General features: G+C 40.5%; 1 protein-coding gene across 2 annotated transcripts in view; it reads left to right on the top strand.

Annotated features, from left to right (window-relative positions):
* The window catches only part of LOC116688970 (aryl hydrocarbon receptor), a 53,316-nt gene that overhangs the window by 3,464 nt on the left and 28,181 nt on the right, over nt 1-21,671 (top strand). The window contains exons 2-4 of one of the 2 annotated variants that reach the window (XM_032515206.1): nt 916-957; nt 3,767-3,906; nt 9,958-10,145. In XM_032515206.1, coding sequence (XP_032371097.1) covers nt 3,866-3,906; nt 9,958-10,145 — 229 coding nt within the window. In that variant the 5' untranslated portion in view covers nt 916-957; nt 3,767-3,865. The remainder of the gene's footprint in view (nt 1-915; nt 958-3,766; nt 3,907-9,957; nt 10,146-21,671) is intronic. The other variant, XM_032515207.1, reaches the window with a different exon arrangement.

Raw genomic sequence — 21,671 nt, forward strand, 5'->3', positions numbered from 1 at the left:
TGTTTACTTGAATGTTATGTTTGTCTGTGGACCTAATGCGTTAAACATGTCTTGTCTCCACCGTGGGATGGAGGGAAACGTAATTTCGATCTCTTTGTATGTCTCGACATGTGAAGAAATTGACAATAAAGCTGACTTTGACTTTTGACTTTGACTATGTGGCTCCTGACTGCATGAGGTCCAATTAGACGGACAAAAGACAGACCAACATACCCATCCTTGTGTCGATAATTGATGACGCTAAGCTACAAAATAAAAATAAAAGTCATCCTGAACAGGAGGAGAGGTCTGCTTTGCAAATGAAACGGTGAATAAATGAAGTGAACTACAACCTATCAGCATGTTGACCTAGTTTTCCTTCTGCGCCTTGGGGGTCTCAAGCACCCTGAGAGGGTCCTGATGTCATGTAACTCATGCTAATGTGATGTATTCCACAGCATAACCATCTAGACATATCTGCCTTGGTCCGCTGTCAAAACACACTTGTGTTGAAGCTCTGTTTCCACACAATCCGACAAGAGGAGCCGGTAAATTCAGAGGAGTGACTAAGACATGAGTATGTGCTGTATATAGCCTGCAGTTTGTATCCAACGGTGGTGTCTAATGCTTGATCACGTTCTTGGTTTTGTATATATTTGGGTGTGAATTAGGAAACTTTTAAAACTGAAATCACCTTTTTGCAGTCAACATATAATGTGCTTGTCAATGTGTTGTTAATAGTTTTCTTCTATTTAAAGGAAGAAGCGACATTATTGGGGCAAATGGCCTCAAACTGGTAGACCTGAATGAAAGAAATGAAACGGACATTATTATTTCCACTTGCCGTTTTCCTCACATGTCAAACCGTGTCCACTAAAAATCTAATAATGTTGTCCTTCTCTTACTTCTACATGACGATCGGCTCTTCTGGAGAAGAACATGAACATTTCCTGAAGATGTGACGCCCACCTGGAGAATGTAAGTCCATATTCACTTTGTCTCAGCTCTTTATTTTTGTCTCTACTGACCATAGACAGTTAAAGAAATGGACCAACAGATCCCGTTGCTCTGGACGAAAACCAGTAAAAGATGTAAGAAGCACTTTTTCGGCGATGGCGGAGCGTTACTGCGCTGCCTCCAACTGAGCTTGAAGACGTAGATGTGACGTGAGCAACCTGTCTGAAAGTTGTAAGTCTTCTGGTAGCTGTGCAAGAGAAATCTCAATCATTCCCAATCAGCAGCGACGGAGAACGTAGATATATGTAAATGTAAATGTATTTTATTTATATAGCACTTTACAACAACCGATAAGTGAACCAAAGTGCTTCACAACAAATAAAACCACAGATTTAAAACAACAATACACCACTAACAAAAATTACAATAATAAATGAATGAGAAAAGTAAGAAAAGATAAAAAATAAAAACAATACAATCAATACAAATGTGCCATCACATTACTAGGTACCAAACGCCACTTTAAAAAGATGCGTCTTAAGTCTTGATTTAAAAAGAGGTAAGGAGGTAACATAGGCACAGGCTAATTATTGCTCAATAAAATGATAGTTAAGATTAGTAATTAAACATAAACAGCTAATGTAAGTCAAAACGTTCTGCGTGCTTCTCCTGACAATACGGTGATCTGTCGACTATGCGACAGTAAGTTGCTTGATTATGACACAATCGTTAGCCTAAAAACGTCTTACGGAGCCATGGCGTGAGATACAAGGTAACGGAGCCTTTTATACATTGTCGTGTTTCTTTAGAAATAAACAGTGGATAAATAGAGTCTTTAAACGCTTCAGAGGTAAAGTTATTCCCCGTTAAGGTGATGTCAAAATGAATGGCGGTCAATGGATTGCTAATGGTAGGTGATGGCTTCGTAGCATTAAAATGGCGCCGTAGGAGCTACACTTAGAGAGGAGAGGCTTACCTCCCTTTCTCTTTTGCTGCTAAATAAAGAGCCAAGGTCACGACCCTCTGCCTCCGGTCTATGGGACCTATCTTTGGAAAAAAATATAAACGGGAGTCAATGGGAGAAAATAATTATTTTTGGGTCCGGTTCAAATTGTGCCATGCACAAATGATATGTGTAAATTTAAAATCTAATTTGACATGTCAAGAGATAAACAATTTGATTTAAAGAAGATTTTTATCAACATTAAGTTTGTGTGAGATCGCTTAGTGAACTACACTACAAGTCAAAGGTTGGGGGTCACTTACAAATTTCCATTCCACTCCATTATAGACAGAATAGCAGCTGATCTGAGTGGGGGGCTGATCTTTAATGCAATATCTACATTCCCATTATCAGCAACCGACCATCCAATGGTCCAAAGGCTCGTCAAACTTCCCATAAAGCTCGGTGAAGCCGAGCGGAGCTGCAGATTCAGCTGATGATGTCCTGTAGGTTTGCATCATTACATCAAATAAATAATTACGTAGTTGCTTTAACGTGTGGAGACCTGTTCTCTGCACGTTAAAGACATCCTGAACTTTTGCACATCCAGCATCTTTTAAAAACCCATACCTTAGCCTCCATGTAGAGGGCTGCCCCCCCATTCAGGCTGTATTTTCAACTGAATTTGTATTTTTTTTAACTCACATTTATTCTTATTACTTTACATGTTTTGTGTGAAGCACTTTGTGACTACATGTGTTTAAAAGTGCTAAATAAAGTTACTTACTTACATCCCAGCCTCTTTTTGTCTTATTGTTAAACTGCTATATGTTTTTTTGTTTATGTATTTACCTTTTGTGTATTCCATGTCTAATATGTTCAAATATCCACCATCCACCAATGCAAATTCCTTGTAAGCTGTAATTCTACTTGGCATTAAATGTCTTTTCTGATTCTGATTTAAACAGGTTAATACTTCTATTTACTCTGTTGAAAGATCAATTATCACTTAGTATCTACCCCCCCCCCCCCCCCCCCCCCCCCCACCGCAAAAATGATTTTTACTGCAGGTATATAAGATAGTTTTTCTAAATGTTGAAACGAATTCGGATACATTATTTCAAAGTCTAACCCCTGACCCACATTCAGCACGGTCCACCGCAGGCTCAACATAATAAACCCCCCCCCATCTTCTCATCTGAGCGCTGATTGGACGGCGGGACTCGCTCGGGAACGCGCCGGCGTGGACACGCTCGGCCTGTGTTTCCAGGAGATTCTCCTTCGTGACCGCGCGTGCCTCCTGCTCCCCCCCCCGGTCCCGTACATGTTTGTAAGAATCTTCTTGTAAAGCGCGCCCGTTAGAAATCTGTGTCGGGCGTGTGCCCGACAGTGGAATGCGCGCCCCCGCTCGCCACCCCTTGCAGCTCATGCCCGGCACTAATTGGAGTGCAGCACCGATCTAGATTATGAAATGTAAATATACGTGAAGCTTTTACGGCTGTTGATTTTGAACTTCGGAGGTGTTTGTGTTTCTCACCTGGAGGGACGATGGGGGAGGACCGCGTCTCTTCTCTCTTCATCATCCTCTCACCCTCCTCTTCTTCATGAGGAGGAAAACTCAGCATCGCCTTTTTACTTGGAACAACTTCATTTTTGCGTGAGGGCCGATAGGACAACGGTTTGTCCGTTTTTGGTTTTCCTGCGTCGTCCGTTTCTAAGCGGACAGGTGTCTGCTGGATTTTTTTAGTTTTGTGTTTTGTTTTTAAATTCTAATTCCGAGTGCAGCGGCCCTTAAAAAAAAACGTCTTATTAATTTCCCTTCGTAGCCTATTTATTCGTCTCAGATTTGTTTTTAATTTTTCGATATGTTTTTTTGTTGATCTGGAGGATTACAGCAGGACATCGTCGGTGGCCTACATGTAGCGGAATAAAAGGCTCTGTGTGTTTCTGAGCGCTGCAGCGGAGGCTTGTACAATAAGAGCCGTCATGTATGCAGGACGCAAGAGGAGAAAACCAGTCCAGAGAGCGTGAGTTCATTTTCTTTTTTTTTATACTTATTATCAATTGCAAAATCAGCCTCGTATCGAAATGTCAAATCGAGCCGGAGAGCCTGAAAGCCGCAGCGAGCCTGAGCATTACAACATTTAAAGAAAGCCTTTTCTTGATCGATTTAGAAAAAAAAAAAAAAACTTGTAGCCCATTCACGATTTCGTCTGCTTAAATGCACCCGCGAGCTAGTAGCCTACGTATTTATATTTTTCCTAAAGGCTACCCCTCGAGCCTCCGTAATGACATGGAAGGTGGACATTTTCTGCGCGTTGCGCGTGGTTGCTTTAATGCCTGCGGATTACTGCGAGGCCTGCCACGGCGGCCTGCTTTTAACCTTCGACACTTCTTTGATTTAGATGTGTGATTATTTTTGACATAATCCCGCTAACAAAACAAAAAAAAAGTAAAGAAAAAGAACACACAATTCAACTTTTCTTTTTCACAAGTCTAGTTTGGGCCGAGATGGCTGTTGCGCCGTTTTCTGTCAAAACGCCTTCACAGGATCCCAGGCAGTATGAATATGAAAAAGGAAACTGACATGGCCCCCAAACTATAACCCGTTTTTAATGCTTTGACTTTACTGTGAAACACACACACACACACACACACACACACACACACCCAGCACAAACCTTTGATGAAATCATCCGCAGTGATGACGAAAACCTCCAAATTAAAGTATGAACACTGTGACGTTATTTCGCCTGTATAACGTCCACGCACCTGCAGAGGAACTGTGACATCATCGCCAGGCAGCGTCAAGATGACGCCATTTCCCAGCCAACACAACACAACACAACACAAAAACAAACATTTAGCCAAAGAGCAAATCTACTCAATGGATCCAGAGCAGGCCTTTTGGGTCGTCTTTGTTCTGTGATGTGATCACATGTGACTGACTGACTTTGGAATAAGCTCCAAAGTGCACAGTAAAACACAGCTGCACTGTTGTCGATGAGGGAAGCGTTAACCTGCTGTTTAAAATGACTGCATGATGAGGCTAGATGATGCCGCTGCAGCAGGTTTGGCTCTGATAATTAAGGAAGTAATTTGCTAAGAGTAATTCAGAATCAGAAAGAAGTGTATTGCCACAGCAGTGGAACTATTTGGAATTTGCCTTGGAGATTGGGTGCATGCATAAATACATACATACATACATACATACATACATACATACATACATACATACATAGGCGTATATTCTGAACAAAAAAGGACTTACAATAAAGGATACTGTTAGAAATCTTGGCGTCCTCATTGACAGTGATCTAAATTTTAACAGCCACACAAAATAATTTACTAAATCAGTATTTTACCCAATCAAAAATATTGCCAAACTCAGGGGTTTTATGTCAAAAGATGACTTGGAGAAACTGATCCATGCCTTTATCTCCAGTAGGGTTGATTACTGCAATGGGCTGTTCACAGGCCTTCCTAAAAGGACCCTTAAACAGCTTCAAATGATACAAAACACAGCAGCCACAGTTCTCACAAAAACCAAAAGAACTCAGCACAAAACCCCTGTTTTGAAATCCCTGCACTGGCTCCCAGTGAGTTACACGGTTGACTTTAATGCACTGCTGCTTGTTTTCTGCTCGCTTAATGGAACAGGGCCAAAGTATCGGCCATGTTTCTGAAGTGTGGACCAGAGAGTACGTACCAGCAGAAACACCACACAGAAAAAAAAACCCTGTCCTTACCAAACAGGGAGAAGCACTCAGCCATCATGCGGTTCACCGCTGGAACCAACTTCCAGAAGGCATCAAAAATACCCCAACTACTCACAGTTTTAAATCCAGACTTAAGACCAAAAAATAAAATTCAGATGCTTTCTGCTAATGATTTTTACTATAATTTTCTTTATTTTCTTTACTGCTTTTATCTTTTACCATTTTATGCCTTAATGTTCTGATGCTTTAAATTCTTACTGTTTTTATGATCATGTACTATGAAATGTGCAATACAAATTAACTTGCCTTGCCTTACAAACAATCACATTAAACATGAATTAAGCATAAACAAATGCTGAAACGGAGACACGTATATATATACACAATAACAGTTTAAGTAGTTTTAAGCACTGTGTGCAATGGGCAGGTGTATAGTCCTGGATGGAGGTTAGTGCTAAGTGTCAGGAATCAAGACTGTCCATTTTAAAAATGCTTTAATCTGGGGAGGATTCTAAGGCAGAAACTAGTGCATGATAATTCGTTTAAAAAAAAAAAGAAAAAAAAGACTGAGTGCCTGCAAATGTAGGACTCGTGAAAAATCCCATAATCCCCATTTGGGATGAGACAATGCATGATGGACTAAAACTGTAGGTGAGACACCTTTGTTGACAAAGAGGCTGAGATTTGATTTAAGATTTTTGAGATGAGACGGCAGAGGGGGATTTTTTAAGAGTGGGCCGTGACAATGCTAGCAATTTATGATCAGTGTTTGTTATGATTGCATGGATTTAGTTTGTCTATTTTTAAACGCTGTATTAGAAGCCAATCCAATAATTAAAAGATACAGCGGTATCGTTTGTCATGAATTTTAACGGAGGGCAAGGAATTTATTTTACATATTTTAACTTTTACTGAAAGTTTCTTTATTTAAGTGTGAAACTTTGGGCCAACTGTTGAATGTCCAACATTTATTCTCCTTTCAGCTCTTTTTTTGTTCTCCACCAACTATCTTTTCGTACAGTGGGCCCTATTTCCTGACATTTCATAAACCGGAAAGTAATCTGTACAATAAAGTAATTAAAGAGTCCCACAAAATACTAATGCAGTAGTCAAACTACACCTAAACAAGCGCCAACATTAATGCATTAATAACGCAACTCTGCCGAGAGCCTCAACTGGTAATTAAGTACATTTAGCTCATGAAGTACAAACTAAAACCCAAACATTTTATATGTATTGCAGTATTTCTATGTTGTTGTATTTATACTTTTCATTGAAGCACATTTCTGCACTTCTATCTAAGTGTAATGTCGTGGTTTGTGTGAAGTAAATTTTAAAAAAGGTAAGAAATAAGAGGGGTAAAACACACACACACACACACATATACACACACACACACACACACACACACACACACAATAGCGTCCAGCACTGCAGGTCAAGCACAGTGGCATCCATCACTGATGTGGATGCTCTTCATGTCCAGCCCATTGATAAAATGCGACAGTGTGTATGACCTACAGCAGGAACATCACCTGCCTCCTGTCAGCTCATGTCGCTGCCATATTGTTGATGTTTGTAATGTTTTTTGATTCTGTTAAATACTTCCCTACACAAATAACGGCATTTTATTCTATTGAGACAATAGGGAAAATGATTTCTATAGTCAATTGTAATTTGGGCCTTATTTTTTTTTATTTTTTAATATGAGGTCATCAACGCACACTGGTCCTCATTTATGAAACGTGCATACGAGCTAAAACAGGCGCAGGACGGGCGTACGATGGGTCCCACGCAAAGCTCGACGTTTATTAGATTAGATTAGATTCAACTTTATTGTCATTACACAGGTACAGGTACAAGGCAAAGAAATGCAGTTCGGGTCTGACCAGAAGAGCGATAGCAGTAAGTGCAGGACATAAACACTGGTTTCGTAAGTGTAGGACATGGATATGTACTGAATAAATATAGAAACGAATACTATTATAAACAGAATTTTACAGATGGGTTTGTCCTATGAATATAAAATATAGATAAGTGTTGTGAGCAAGATTTACAGCTGGATCTGTACTGAATATAATATACAGGTGGATATTACTCTAGGTAGAAATCAACACGAACGTGCAAAAAAAATCTCCCGTCTGGTCTGAACTTTGTGCACGTACATTTTCAAGTCAGTGTGGACTAGCGGTGCAGCACGTAACAGGAGAAGGAGAAGCCACCAGGGGATCACTCATTGACAATGGCAGATCTGGCTCTTTTAGAAGTCCTCTCCGGGCCGAGCAACACTGCACACACACCACACACACACACACACACACACACACACACACACACACACACACACACACACGACACCGCGCTCTCTCTCACAGCTTCACGAGTAAAATAAAAGAAACACCGTGTTTATTTAAATATAGGTACACCTACATGTAGGCCTAAGAGATTGCAACATAAGCCTATTTATTACTATTAGAAGCATAGGCTACATATGTAAGGATGTATAAATAAAATAAACTTCAGCTGGAGTCCGATTTAATACGCCAACACTGTTGACCGTATCAGTGATCTCTTTCCATTCCACATTCGTCCTACAGCCTAATACCAGTTTTTAGGCTGCCAAATAGTAGCCTTCACACATTACTGCAAATTAAACTGAGATGTCAGGGTTTCAATCTCCCCCTCTGAAAAGAGCCGCTTCTCAGCCGGATTACGTCGGGCCATGTCGTAAATAGTAGGGGCGGGGCCTCAAAAACCGAGAATACACTGGGGCGTGATATTTAAATTATGACCGTGTCCAGCCGCTGCATTTATCAATGAACGCTCATTCTTACGCTCTGATTGGTGTGATACGAACGTTTCAGGAATCCCACGTGAGGATTTCTGCGCTGGTTTCTACATTAGGTTGATAAATGTGGGCCACTGACTGGGAAGTAGGTGACACGCAATCGCACAACAATACATGTCAACAACATGCGTGTTGCAGTGAAAAGCAGAGTAGAGACTTTTCCGCCTGTGACCCTTTCAAACAAAGCAATGTCAAAGTGTCTTCCAACCTCCGTTCAGGCTACACACTGGGCTTTGAATACTTCTCACAGGCCTGAAAACGTAAAGATGTTCACTATGTTGTCAAAAGCAGAATTCTTTTTGTTAATCATCCAGTTGATGCTGAGATCTCTTACAGGGTGAACTGTTGTAGTAGTAGTAGTAGTAGTTGTAGTAGTAGTAGTAGTAGTTGTAGTAGTAGTAGTTGTTGTAGTAGTATACTGCTCTGTCAATAGAAAATCTCATTGTTGTAGATGATGAAGATCAGTGGACTGGAAAACTCATTAGGTGAGAAATAACTTATAAAGAAAAAGAGAAAAACATTAAATAAATCAAATTGAATAAATGCTGTGTCCCAATCAAACACAGTCCAAAGTTTCATAATTCCCATTGTCTAAATCCTTTGAATGCATCACTGCCTAAACACTTAGAACTATTCATGTGTTTGCATATATTTGTTTGTTGATGTGTGTGAGCCGGCGTTTTTCTCCAGGGTTTTTTAGTTTACGTTGAAAATGAAGTCCGCGGTTCACTTAAGTTGAAATATATATTCTTCCTTTCCATAAATCACACCCGCTAATATGTCAGCTGTTTGCTTTCTTCCTTTCTGTTGACATTCTTTGTGTGTGTGGGTCAAATGAAGTGGGTTTATCTAAAGTTATTTCATTTTATCAAAAGGATTGAGTCTGAGAACAAAGCAAACTTCAGGGTTTTACTGCTAATAAGTCATAATCTTTGACTACTTTACTCCTAATTGTGCCTTTTAATAGTTTATCTTTAGCTTTTTGCTGCATCAAACCAAAACATTAAACCGTGAGTATGTGCAGCATCAGGGGAAAAAAACATTTGGTCAGTTTGGCAAAACCTCCAGAAGATGTTAGAAAGAAATTTTTATTTATATCATTTCTGCCATTTCAATTCACAGTAGTGCTGTGTCATTCTTATGGAAAGTGCAAATAACAAAACAAAACAAATAGTTTATTTAACTTTAAAATACTTCCATATCTCCCAAGATCCCAAAATGGGTCGATATAATCCCAAAATGTGGTATTGTGGACTCTAAAACGAAAGAAATTAATGTTTTAATTCACAATTTGGTGTAGTACCACTAACATGCATTTGTTCTAATCTCAATGTGTCCCTGCAACCTCCAAAATGAGTTGTCAGAAATGTCGTCCTAGTGCAAGAATGAAAGGAACCCAAACAGAAGTCCTATTAAAAATTAGTTTGGGGTCCCCTGGTGGCTGAGGGCCCCTAAATGGTGATGCCGATGGTTTTGTTGTGACCTCTTTCTCAATTTATAATGTTTGTCAGGGTGAAGCAGGCTCCAGCCGAAGGGGCCAAGTCCAACCCGTCCAAACGGCATCGGGACCGGTTGAACGGTGAGCTGGAGCGCTTGGCCAGCCTGCTGCCTTTCCCCGAGGAGGTCACCGCCAGTCTGGACAAACTCTCCATCCTCCGCCTGAGTGTCAGCTACCTGCGGGCCAAGAACTTCTTCTCTGGTAAATTGAGAGATTGTGGCTCGCATCATGTGGACGCACTGACCGCTTTGTTGAGAATTCCTCATTGGAGAGACGGAAACTACGCACTAGAGCTTTAAGCCCCATACGCACGGGACTAGTTTTACCTGGGGACTACTTGTAATTTGTAACAATCGCGGAGGTAGTCTGTGATCTTAATCCCATGCAAATCTGACACGTCTGTAATTAGTTCAGCACAAATTCCACCACACATTAACTTCCATATTTCGCCAAACGCAGAGGTTGTACAATAATATTAGTCCCGTGTGAATTGGTATCTCTGTGATTCGAGGTTGTTTTAGCTGTGTTGGCAGTTTTAAATTAAAAGCTTTTGCATCATATGTGGGCGATAATGCCTGTCAGTTTTGGTAAAATACAGACTTATCCCACAGACTTTTAATTTCTAAATCACATGAGGTCCCCTGGTAATACCCGTCCCATGCGAATAGGGCTTTAGTGTTCTTCTGTGTTGTGACAAACCTGGAACGCTGCTCATTCATCATGCAGTATCTAACATGCCATTAATATTTCAAATCTTAATTATCTTACTATTACAGTGACTCTTTTGCATAATGCCAGTCACGTGGATGCATCAAACCTGTCTGTCACATAAACCTGTTTCCAAGTGGGACACTTTTGGCAAATCAATGTGTGGGCCATGAAACTCAGAGAAGATCAATATCAAATTAATGAGCAGCTGTACGTGTGCAGCACAAAGAGGTATGCAACATGTTTAGCCTAGCTTAGCACAAAGACTGAAAGTAGGGGGGAGAACTGCTAGCTAAGCTCCAAATACAATTGGGGAAAAAAAAAAAAAATGTTTCATTAATCCCACTGCTGTCTTCTTTACATCTTAGTGAACATTATCACAGCTTACAGTGAACAGCAATGGGGAAGCGAGCAGTTAGTATCCAAGCTCTTTCTCCATGTTTTTTTTGAAGTCCTCATAGAGAAAGCCGAAGTTAAACCAGAACTTACAGTTGCTGTTACAGAAGTGAGGAACATTTGTAATTCTTCTTTCAGCAGCGTTAGGACAGGAAGCATTACCGCATATTTGTTCTTTTGCCACAGCAAAGATTGCAGATAAAAAGATGTAAATTATGATATTAAACGACAGTCTGGGTGGATATTGTGAACAAAGGAGACACAAACACTTAAGTAGGATGTATAATACAAACGCTGCCAAAAACAACTTCATAGCAGCTTTGGTTTTTTCAATGTTAACAAACTGTTTGTTTTAAGTGTCGTTTAATTCCACCAAAAAATAGCAGGTGCTGCAGTAAATACTCATTGATCTGAGAATATGAACCGTTACCCCAAGGAACATGTTTCAGAAAGACGAGTGAAATAATCTTTTAATGAGAGATTGCATTGAGTCAAGCTCTGTTCCAACTAGAATATGTATAACATCTTGTAGATTTTGTGATTGAGCGTTGGTGTGGGGGGGTCTGCTCTGTATTTTCTCTGCACAAGAGGCGTGACCAATGGGCAACGTTCAAATGACTCTGTACGCAATTGGATAGTCCTTCAACCAATCACACCAACGATCCGGGGGACGTAGAAGCGACAGAGGCATCAATGGGGTTGCTGAGCTTCGGTGGCGTTCGGTGGCTCTATGTTGAATGTAAAAAAGAAGCTGATTGGTCACTTCTCTATCGTCATCGTGTTAAATAAACCCACCAATAGCGTGCCAGGTAGATAAGCTAGTTTATGATTGGGTTCCACAAATTTGTGAATTGAAACAGGACAATTAAACGTGCAGGTTTCCAGGCGGGGCAAAATCCAATCACCAGCAGAGTGGGCGGGGTTTACCCAGCCTATAAATAAGGGATACAAAGGGATGAAAGTAAAATGGATCAATCTTCCTATTGGTTAATTTAACAAATGAAGATTTCCCTAAAATGTTTCTTTTAAGCAACACTTACACATACACAAAATCCCAGCAGCTCTTTAGCCTCTTTAGCAGAGTTTTGTGTGACCAATTTAAACAGGAGGGAGCAGTTTAAAGTCCTTTGTCCTAAATGCCCTCAGTCTTTGCTTTGGCCCCTCCAGCCGTTACGAGAGTGTCACAACAGCCAAGTTGCTCGCTCTGTATTTGTGCTGAATGTGTTTCCCCACATTTCACGGCTCATCTTATCAACCAGAGATGTGGAGATCACCACGGCGAGAGAAGCACACAGCAACCGCTTTAATTCAGAGGATGTCATGCCAGGGAAAGGCCCTCAATAATGTGTGTGTGTGTGTGTGTGTGTGTGTGTGTGTGTGTGTGTGTGTGTGTGTGTGTGTGTGTGTGTGTGTGTGTGTGTGTGTGTGTGTGTGTGTGTGTGTGTGTGTGCGCGCAACATTAATTATTCGAGGATCGGGAGCTATGCTTGGCGCCCATTAAAACTGTATAGGAAATAGATGCATGCCAATGGATGGATGTGTATTGTAAGTCTTCTCTACTAGGCAGAGTGAAGACATTGTTATTTTAGGCGATGATCTTTTCAAAGAGAATGCTGCAATGCGGCCGTCAGATGCTCTTGAAGCATGAATAATTGAGAGAAACCCTGGAGTTTAAAGAATTTATGAAATGGAGGCAGAGCAATGTTTGTTTAAGGCAGCGGCTTTTTGAGATTGCCGTTTGGGGTGAGTCGGACAGGATACAGCAGCGGCAATATGAGTGTGTTTTATGGGCTTTTATTTGTGTGTGCGTGTGTGTGTGTTGTGCAGCTGCTTGGTTTATAATGTTGTGTATGAGCAGAGGCTTTTTATGCCCTGAAGTGAAGCCCACACTGCATGGCATCTGAAGCCCTTTTTTGTTCTTTTGACTAATTTCTGTTATTACCCTTTTACAAATATAAATAGAAGTTGTGTTTTATCATTCCCATTGAATAACATATGGAAACATTCGCTGGCTACTCGGCCTGTCAGAGTGAATTATTTATAATGGATTTCATACCATACCAATAGGTCAAAGTGTAGCCCATAGACAAGCCCTCTTGTCTAACTGCATTAGCCTACTTCCTGGACAGTCCCTAAGTAATTAACAAGCTCAGGGCTCTTACATTAAGGAAGCAGCTCCGCAGAGAGGAAGCAAAGCTCTGTGGACCCTAAGGGCCCATTGCTCCAGGCCGCCTCTGTGGTCAGCCATTATTGTTACATGTAAACAGCGTAAATCCTACTTTTCAGAGGCATCCGAAGGTGGGTGGTCTGCAAAGCGATGACTTAGCTCCAGTAAACTGTGGGAACGCCATTGCTTGCCTCTGTTTGGAGGAACGTACCACAGGCAGTGCTCTACTCTGCCTAAAGGATATTTACTGAACATCAGGCGCTTCGAGAATAAGGCGAGGAGAATCTTGTAGAATCCTAACCATCTGGGTAAAACCCTTTTTGTTCCTGTTGAGGTCAGGAAGGAGGTACCGGATACACCAGACCAGGACCAAGAGACTCAGGAGGAGCTTCTACCCTCTGACTACTAGGATCTAGTTTTGACATGATAGTGTACCAATTCATGGGACCATGTTACAATATTTTCTTGATATCACAAAGTCTGCCACGATGCAATTTTGATTCAATTCAGGGGCCTACACAATCGGTTACATTTCTATGTATTTACAAAAAAACAGACTAAAATATGATTTGACAATTTCATTACTAGGCCCTCCCAGACATTTAAATTAAACACAAACTACTCTTTTTAATAGAGTGAATGCGAAGTTTGAATTTTAAAATAAGGCGCATCTTAAAGACGATGATATGTATAGATATTTTCACTTTGCATCGGCAATATTGGATCTGGTGTGTAAGTATGTATATGTGATATCAGCCCAAACACTCAGTATTTGGGCTGACGTATTCTGTAGGAGTTGAACAAAGCCCTTTCAGAGCCCAGATAATCTGGCTGACTGTATTACCCTGCCCAGCTGCCATCTTTGCTATTGTCAGGAGCTCCAATGGGCTCGTCCCTCTCAGCCAGTCTGAGGAGAGGGGCGTTAACTCTCTTAAAACCGATAACACCCCGCCGTGGGTGTGAGGCAGCTCTCAGCCATTACACCCTTCTTCACAGCTGTTGTCTGCCATTTGGATCATTCATGCTCCGTGCGTGTCAACAGAACTGTGGTAGTTGACGTGATGAATACGGATATTTGTTTCTGAATTATTTTGTGTCCCTGGAGGCGCTGGTTGTTCATGTGTTTCCCTCTAATGTGTCGTGTGTGAGTGTCAACAACAACATATCCTGCAAGATTTACATTTTGAGCTGAAAGCTTTACACCATATGTGGTGTTTTTGTCCGAGTTCTGCACTGAAAGACCCCATGCAGTGTTTCCTACGGTGTTGGTACTGTCAGAGCTAATCTGGTGTGGAAAATCAGTGACACGCCTATAAGTATTAAGCACTTAAGTATGTGTGGGGTATGTGGAGTTTGTTCAGTCGGTGTCCCGAACACTGCTCTGGAGTAGTGGTCACGTTACCATGACATTTTAAGATTCAATTGTATTTTCAAATTTTTTGAGAGATACCCTGACCTTCCCCCTATAGTGCCGCGTTCAGGCTCAGATTTTCCATTTACCAATATTTACTTCCTCAATTTACTTAGCTCACATAACATAACATTGATGATAGGCCTGAACGTTTAATGGTTTTCAAATCGACATCGCGGTTTGAAAGAATGCGATTAATTAAATGGGAAATATTTAGTTGAATGTTTGGTTGAAAATGGGATTTGACATTTGTTATTCCTCGTTTCATTATTATATATATATTGTTATTTCATAAGATGAAATGCTGGAATAATGTTACATTTCACAGATTGTTTAAAGAATTGTCCTTTTTTTCAGTGGATCCAGCATTTATTTTTTTAAATATTTAACATGATCGTAGAAGGTGCAATATGTAAAAATCACAAATTGAATTGTATTTGCAATATTTGGCAGGAAAATCGCAATTTGATTTTTTTTCTCCCCAAAATCGTTCAGCCTTCATAGGTAACATAGGTAACAGATTTGCACATTCATACTATGCAGAGGCTGAACTTGTTATGTCCTCTTGTTACATTTGCAGGAATATTGCTGGTAAGGTCCAAGGCTCATGATATTTATTAGATTTTTATCAACATATACTGTATATACTGTAACATGTAGAACACTGTGCAAATACTTGCCACTCTTAGCAGTCTTGAGGTAGTTGCTATCTTCTAATTAATCGGGACGCGTGTGTGTGAGGGAGGGAGGTCAGTCTTTGAAATATCTCATGAACCGTATATTCAATCTACTTCCTACTTGGTTTGGAGCATTCGGAGCCAGCTTGGCACTCGGTCCGGTTCTGGTGGTCCGGTTAACGCAGCTTTTTGCCTATTAGCTCTCATAACGGGCCGGATGGGTAGCACACTGCCATGAGTCTATGAGGCCACTGTCTGATTACTCCACATTTTCATTGTGATATTTTGTGACTAAATTCTGCATCTGCCACGTTCCCTGTCAGGTAAATGTAGTAGTACAATGTCGTCCTCTGATGTAGACGTAGCCTACACTGTAAGTCAGTAGTAGGCTATACAGTGGAGTTGTGGTTGGGGGTCCCCCTTTAAGTAATTTTGGGGTGAAAGTTGGTTCTGGAGAATTCTACAAGCAGCAATGCACAGGTTAAGCAATCAGCCCGATCCAAGCAGACACCTTTGAACAGACATCATACTAGTTAGTGTTCTAAATGTCAAAGGTACCCTTTGGAGATTTTTACCCAATGGTTTCAAGAGTTTAGTTGTGTCTCGCGCATGCACGGTTGACAGTCTATGTTACCTTACACTAACATGCCAACAACTTTAAGCATTCTGTCAAAAATCAACAGAGTAAAAGGTGTTTTACAAGGAATGAGGCACATTCAGTATGTTGGTTAGACCTCAAGGATGGACAAGATAAATGGTGTATGGAAACATAACTTAGCTTTAAGATTATAGCGGAGGAAAAAGGGACAGCAGTGACAATCTCTGGTTTCCATTCATAGCCTTTTGCTACTGTTGTTGTTGCCAGTAGGTCTTTGACCTCAGGTTGGTGTGTCTCCGGCTTTACACTTTAAATCCATCTTCTCGAGGGGATTTCTTTTAATTGTTAGTTCCAGAAGATAAGCAGTGGTCAGTCTCAATAGTGAGGATTGGACCTGTGGGGAAATTTTTACGGTGTTTACAGTGCAGAAAACCCCGACAAGATCGTGGCTGACACAACTAAGCCAATAATGCCTCTCCTGGGTTTCTTGGAAGTCACCATTGCCTGCAGCCAAACGCTTTGATTGTCCCTTGGCCTGCCCGCCTTCATTCACACCCAATCCCTTCTCCTTTTTTAAGGCTGGCTGCAAGAATCAAACCTGCCACCACGTGACTGCTCTTGTGTAACCAGAACTCTCTCAGATGAATGTCAGATGGTCATTATTATGCTCAGAGCTTCAGATAACACTGTGCTCCACAGAACACAGTTAAAACCTGTAGTGGTACATGACGTGAAATTATGATTTAATCCTGGGATTTTTATTACAGCAGCATGCCCCGACGTTCAAGTGAACCGCAGTTTTTTCCAGATACTCTATTGTAAACATAGATAGATGGATTAGGAGAAATAATCCCTGTGACTGGAGAGGGATTCACTCTACTAGGGTTTGGTACTGCAGTTTTTGTGTGGGAATAAAAGTAACAAATCCACATTTTTGATTGTCTCGTTCAGTCAAATTTAAAAAGCAACCCCTTTCCAGTGCAAACATGTACGCAAAAATAAATGTACATCAACATAGATTAAAATAAGTAGTGGAAAAAAAAGGGGGGGAGGGGTAAGGTGCACAGTTCTGAGACGCTATATACATATATAAAAGATCTAAATATGGTTTTATATACAGTGTGATAATCAGTGTGGGTTATTACACATTATTTGAATATTGCAATAGTGGTGATCGTATCAATGAGGAATAGATATTGGACAATGAGGGTAATGATATTGCACAGTATACAGATATTGTCAATAATATTAAATATTGCACAGTAGGTGTGTAGAAGGAAGTCCAGGGGTTGGGGGGTGTGAGGTCAGTGCATGTGTGACTTCAAAGTGGTTATGGCTTTTGAAATAAAAAATAAATCAATTCCAGGATACATCTTACACAAATACATAGCCTATCAAGTAAACAATGGCTATTTATTATCATAAAACCTTTTTTCTAACCGTGTCCCCCATTTTTATTTTTGTTGCTATAAACATGTGTTGGGCCAAGTCCCAACAACTAACATTTTACATAATAACAAAATGTATAGTCAGCCCAATAGTGACTTATATAATCACAATTTGGCATATCTAAACAAAATCAACAATTGCCAGTCATACGCTTTAAGCCCTTAGCTAATGTTAGCAAATAATTGCTTTAAACAATGAAACGCATCTAGGTAAAGAAATTGACTGTTTGACAATTATGTAATAATTGTTACAAGCCTAGGTGTAACACAGATTGTTTCAGGTTCTAACTGAATCTCAGTGAAATACTTTATGTTCAACTTTTTAACTGGTTTCCACTTGTGTCCGCATGCATCATACGGCTGTGATGTTTTCTCCTGCCGGAGGACAAAGTTCAGCACAGTTTACATTAATGCTGCACTGTTATTTTTACATGAACAATAGGTCAAATGACTGTGTGTAATGTGAAAGATGTCACTCGTATGGTTAAAGAAAAAGAAAAAAAACGCAAAATACTGACTCTGCAGCTCCCCTGAGCTTTACAGAGCCCTTTTAGCATCTTTTAGCTCATTGTTTTGGTTTCACTCTCTGAAATCTCTGATAAACCGACTGTACACCACCGGCCCAACTCCAAACAACAGAAAGACAAAGTTAGTAATATCTAGCAGGTGAACATAGTGGAGCATCTTGCAAGCTAGAGAGCCCGATGTTTCTAGATTTATAGAGTTTGACTGAGCAAATATGAGAGTGATCACATTCTTATAATTTGATAATGTTGCTCTGTTTCTACCGGATGTGTAAATTGCAACAATTTGCCAACATGGCTGCCATGTGAACTTTATGATAGGATAACATGTCACTGTAGTTTGTTTATAGCTTGTGTACGGCCTGTTTGGGCTGCTCCAACGTGGCCAGTCAAAATCAGCTATTGCAGCTTTGAGTAAATGTTTTTTTAAATGTTTAATCTTCTTTCATCACTGAAAGAAGCAGTGTATTAATTGCAGTCTTGTATGAAGCATTTCAAAGCAATACGATGAGTAAAAGTACAAATATGTTACCAGAAAATGACTCACCTTTTAGAACGTTACTTGAGTTAAATTCTGATGGTATATGATATTAAATGTACCTAACTATTAGAAGTAAAAAATCCATTTTGATTATGAACCTCATTTTTGGCTTTCCTGGGATGCGTTCCTATGTCCCAGTGTATTGTTTGTTAGTAGTATAATAAAAATGTCATCACACAAAAAAACAACTTTATTGTGGCTTCCTTATAGTGAAGCATAATAGTCTGGGTTTCCACACCTTCATAAACATCTAATTCAAAGTCTGACATCAATAAAAAGAATAACAGAAACTGGATAAAAAAAAAAAAAAATTGTTCACTCCAACATACGAAAACATTTCTTGCAAGTAACGAGTAACAAAGATGCTAAGGGGAAATATATCGGAGTAAAAGCATGCCTTTTATTTAGGATACGTAGTGGAGGAAAAGTGAAAGTTTCCAGAAATATAAATGACAAAGTAAAGTACAGATACGTGAACATTCTACTTAAGTACAGTAACTATGCAAGTATTTGTTACATTACAACACTGATTGCTCGAACATGTTTTAACTTCAGTCAAAAAAATCAATTATGGCTGCATAATTGATTTTTGGAGCAGAACCTTTTAAACTGTATTTCTACCCATAATAATAATAATAATGTTTGTAACAGCATAAAGTCGTTTGTAAAGAGACACGTGAGAAGCAAACAACACTTCTCATTAGGTCTACATCATTTTAATAATCCTATTCTTATCTGAACCTTTTTCCATTAGATTTTGTCTTTTTTTCTTCTTAATATCTCAAGCCCCAGTCAACTGACAGTAAAACACTTTGGATTCTTTTGTTCAACACGGCCCTTCAGCAGCAGCAAAGGATAAATACATTTTTCACAAGTTACCATAAGGTAGGCCATTATATCTATTATAAAAGTACTATCTTAAAATGTCATCCATGAATAGAGAGTTGGCAAAGATAGACCCGCACACGCATTATGCTCCCACTGGACCAGGGAGTGCATATAGAAAATTAATTATGTAAAACACCATTTTGATCCAAGTAGAATGTGGCATTGTTGTACGATGTAAGATAAGATGAGTTAAGATACGATAGACTTTATAAATCCCACACTGGGGAAACAGCTCAAAGTAAAAATATTATTTTTCACGCATCAGAATAACACAAATACACATTAAGTAGAAAAAATATACATAAAGTATAAGAAATAGAATGAGTTATTAGTTAATATTGAAACTAAACTAAATTAGGTCCTTGCATCGATTGTTTTCCTTCACTTAACTGATTTGTATGAAGTGTTATTGGCAAATAATGCAGCTGAATTCATGTCAATCAATTCAAATTAATTTGTTGTGGGTAAACGTGCAGAACATGTTGCCACAGGCCTGATGTCTGACAGGAAAATAAGGCCAAATAACTTCATGAAATTAACATGCATACATCGCTGCCATGACACGACACGACACACACAGAATTGGCACACACCTGGACATATCTGTTAGAGCTGCAGTGCAACATTTTTCTATAGCATACCAACGCAGCTGCTGCCCCACGATGGTTATGTAAGATGTTTTAAAAGTCTAAAAGGCAATACAGTGAAGGGCGACCGCCCCTCCCCCTCCTTCCTGTAGATTATCTATCTGCACACAAATGAACGGCCGAGCTATCTGGGCTACATGATCGGCAGTGAGTCATCCCTTCACGACGACCCTCCCTCCCTCCCTCCCTCCCTCCCTCCCTCCCTCCCGCTCTCTGCATGTCCTTCGCTCTGTCCTTCCCCGAAAGGGCTCAACCCCATCCCCCCAGCTCCGCTGATGATGACACGGCACAGCTAGGAATGCAGGCCACCAAAGGGGAGAACCTGGTGATCAGTAGTGCCCCCTCCCCTCCCCACCCTACCCCGCCCAAATCCCATCACTCCTCACCTCCTTCTCCTCCTCCTCCCGCCTCTCTGTATCGCTTCTCATAAGCAAATATGCAACCATGTGATTGAGAAACCTCGGGAGACACAAAAGCAGCACAGGGTGCGTGCTTTCCCCCTGCATTAGTGACTGCATGTTCAGCCTGTGTGTGTGTGTGTGTGTGTGTGTGTGTGTGTGTGTGTGTGTGTGTGTGTGTTGCGTGCATCCATGTGTATGTTAGTGGTTGTGGGGGTGGTGTGTGTGTGCATCACGTGACCATTTACTGCAGTGTTTGGGGGGTGAAGGAGTTGAAATGTTCTATATTTACTTGCTGCCATTAACACTCCGGTAGAATAATTTACACACAAACATGCTCACACACATCCTGCACTGTGCAGTGTGGAGCTTCATGTGTACATGCTGACACACACCTTCCCGCTGCTTCTCTCTGTCCTGCACAGTGACGGGATGTAGACCTACTGAAGTGAATGTAGCTCGTTAACTTGTAAAGGTTGAATGCTTTTGTTTAAATGTAGTTATTTTGCATGTGTAATTCAGATTAGAATCCTGACAGATTATATATGCTTTGTCAGATCAAATCAGAACATTTTTAATGTTGTCATGTTTTTACTTTGCTTTTAATTTGAAAAACAGTAACAACACAACACCCCAAAACACAGAAAAGCTGTGTAAGAAACCACTACAATTTCATAGATTTGAGCCCTGAGGCTAAATAATAGCATACCACTTGGAAAAAAAATAGCAATACCACAGTGTAGAAATACTGTTGCAAATAAAGTTCCTGTATTCAATATTTTACTTAAATAAAAGTACAAAAGTATCAGCATCAAAACAGATGTTAAATCCCAAAAGTTAATGCACTCATTAATCAGAATGGCCCTTGTCAGATGTTATTGGATTATTAATGCATTCGTGTGTTGATCACTTTAAAGTTGCAGCTGGTAAAGGTAATGATAGTAATGATGGCTGCTAGCTGGCTGGGGGCTGACTGTGGATGTGTCCCCGGGGCTGTAATGATAGTAATGATGGTTGCAGATGGCGGTGGGGGCTGACTGTGGATGTGTCCCCGGGGCTGTAATGATAGTGGAGTGTGCTAGCTGGCTGGGGCTGACTGTGGATGTGTCCCCGGGCTGTAATGATAGTGGATGGTTGCTAGCTGGCTGGGGGCTGACTGTGGATGTGTCCCCGGGGCTGTAATGATAGTGGATGGCTGCTAGCTGCTGGGGGCTGACTGTGGATGTGTCCCCGGGGCTGTAATGATAGTGGATGGCTGCTAGCTGGCTGGGGGCTGACTGTGGATGTGTCCCCCGGGGTTGTTGTCAGCTCTCATCCCGACTGA

Source organism: Etheostoma spectabile, chromosome 5, assembly GCF_008692095.1.
Source record: "Etheostoma spectabile isolate EspeVRDwgs_2016 chromosome 5, UIUC_Espe_1.0, whole genome shotgun sequence".
Lineage (NCBI taxonomy): Eukaryota > Metazoa > Chordata > Actinopteri > Perciformes > Percidae > Etheostoma > Etheostoma spectabile.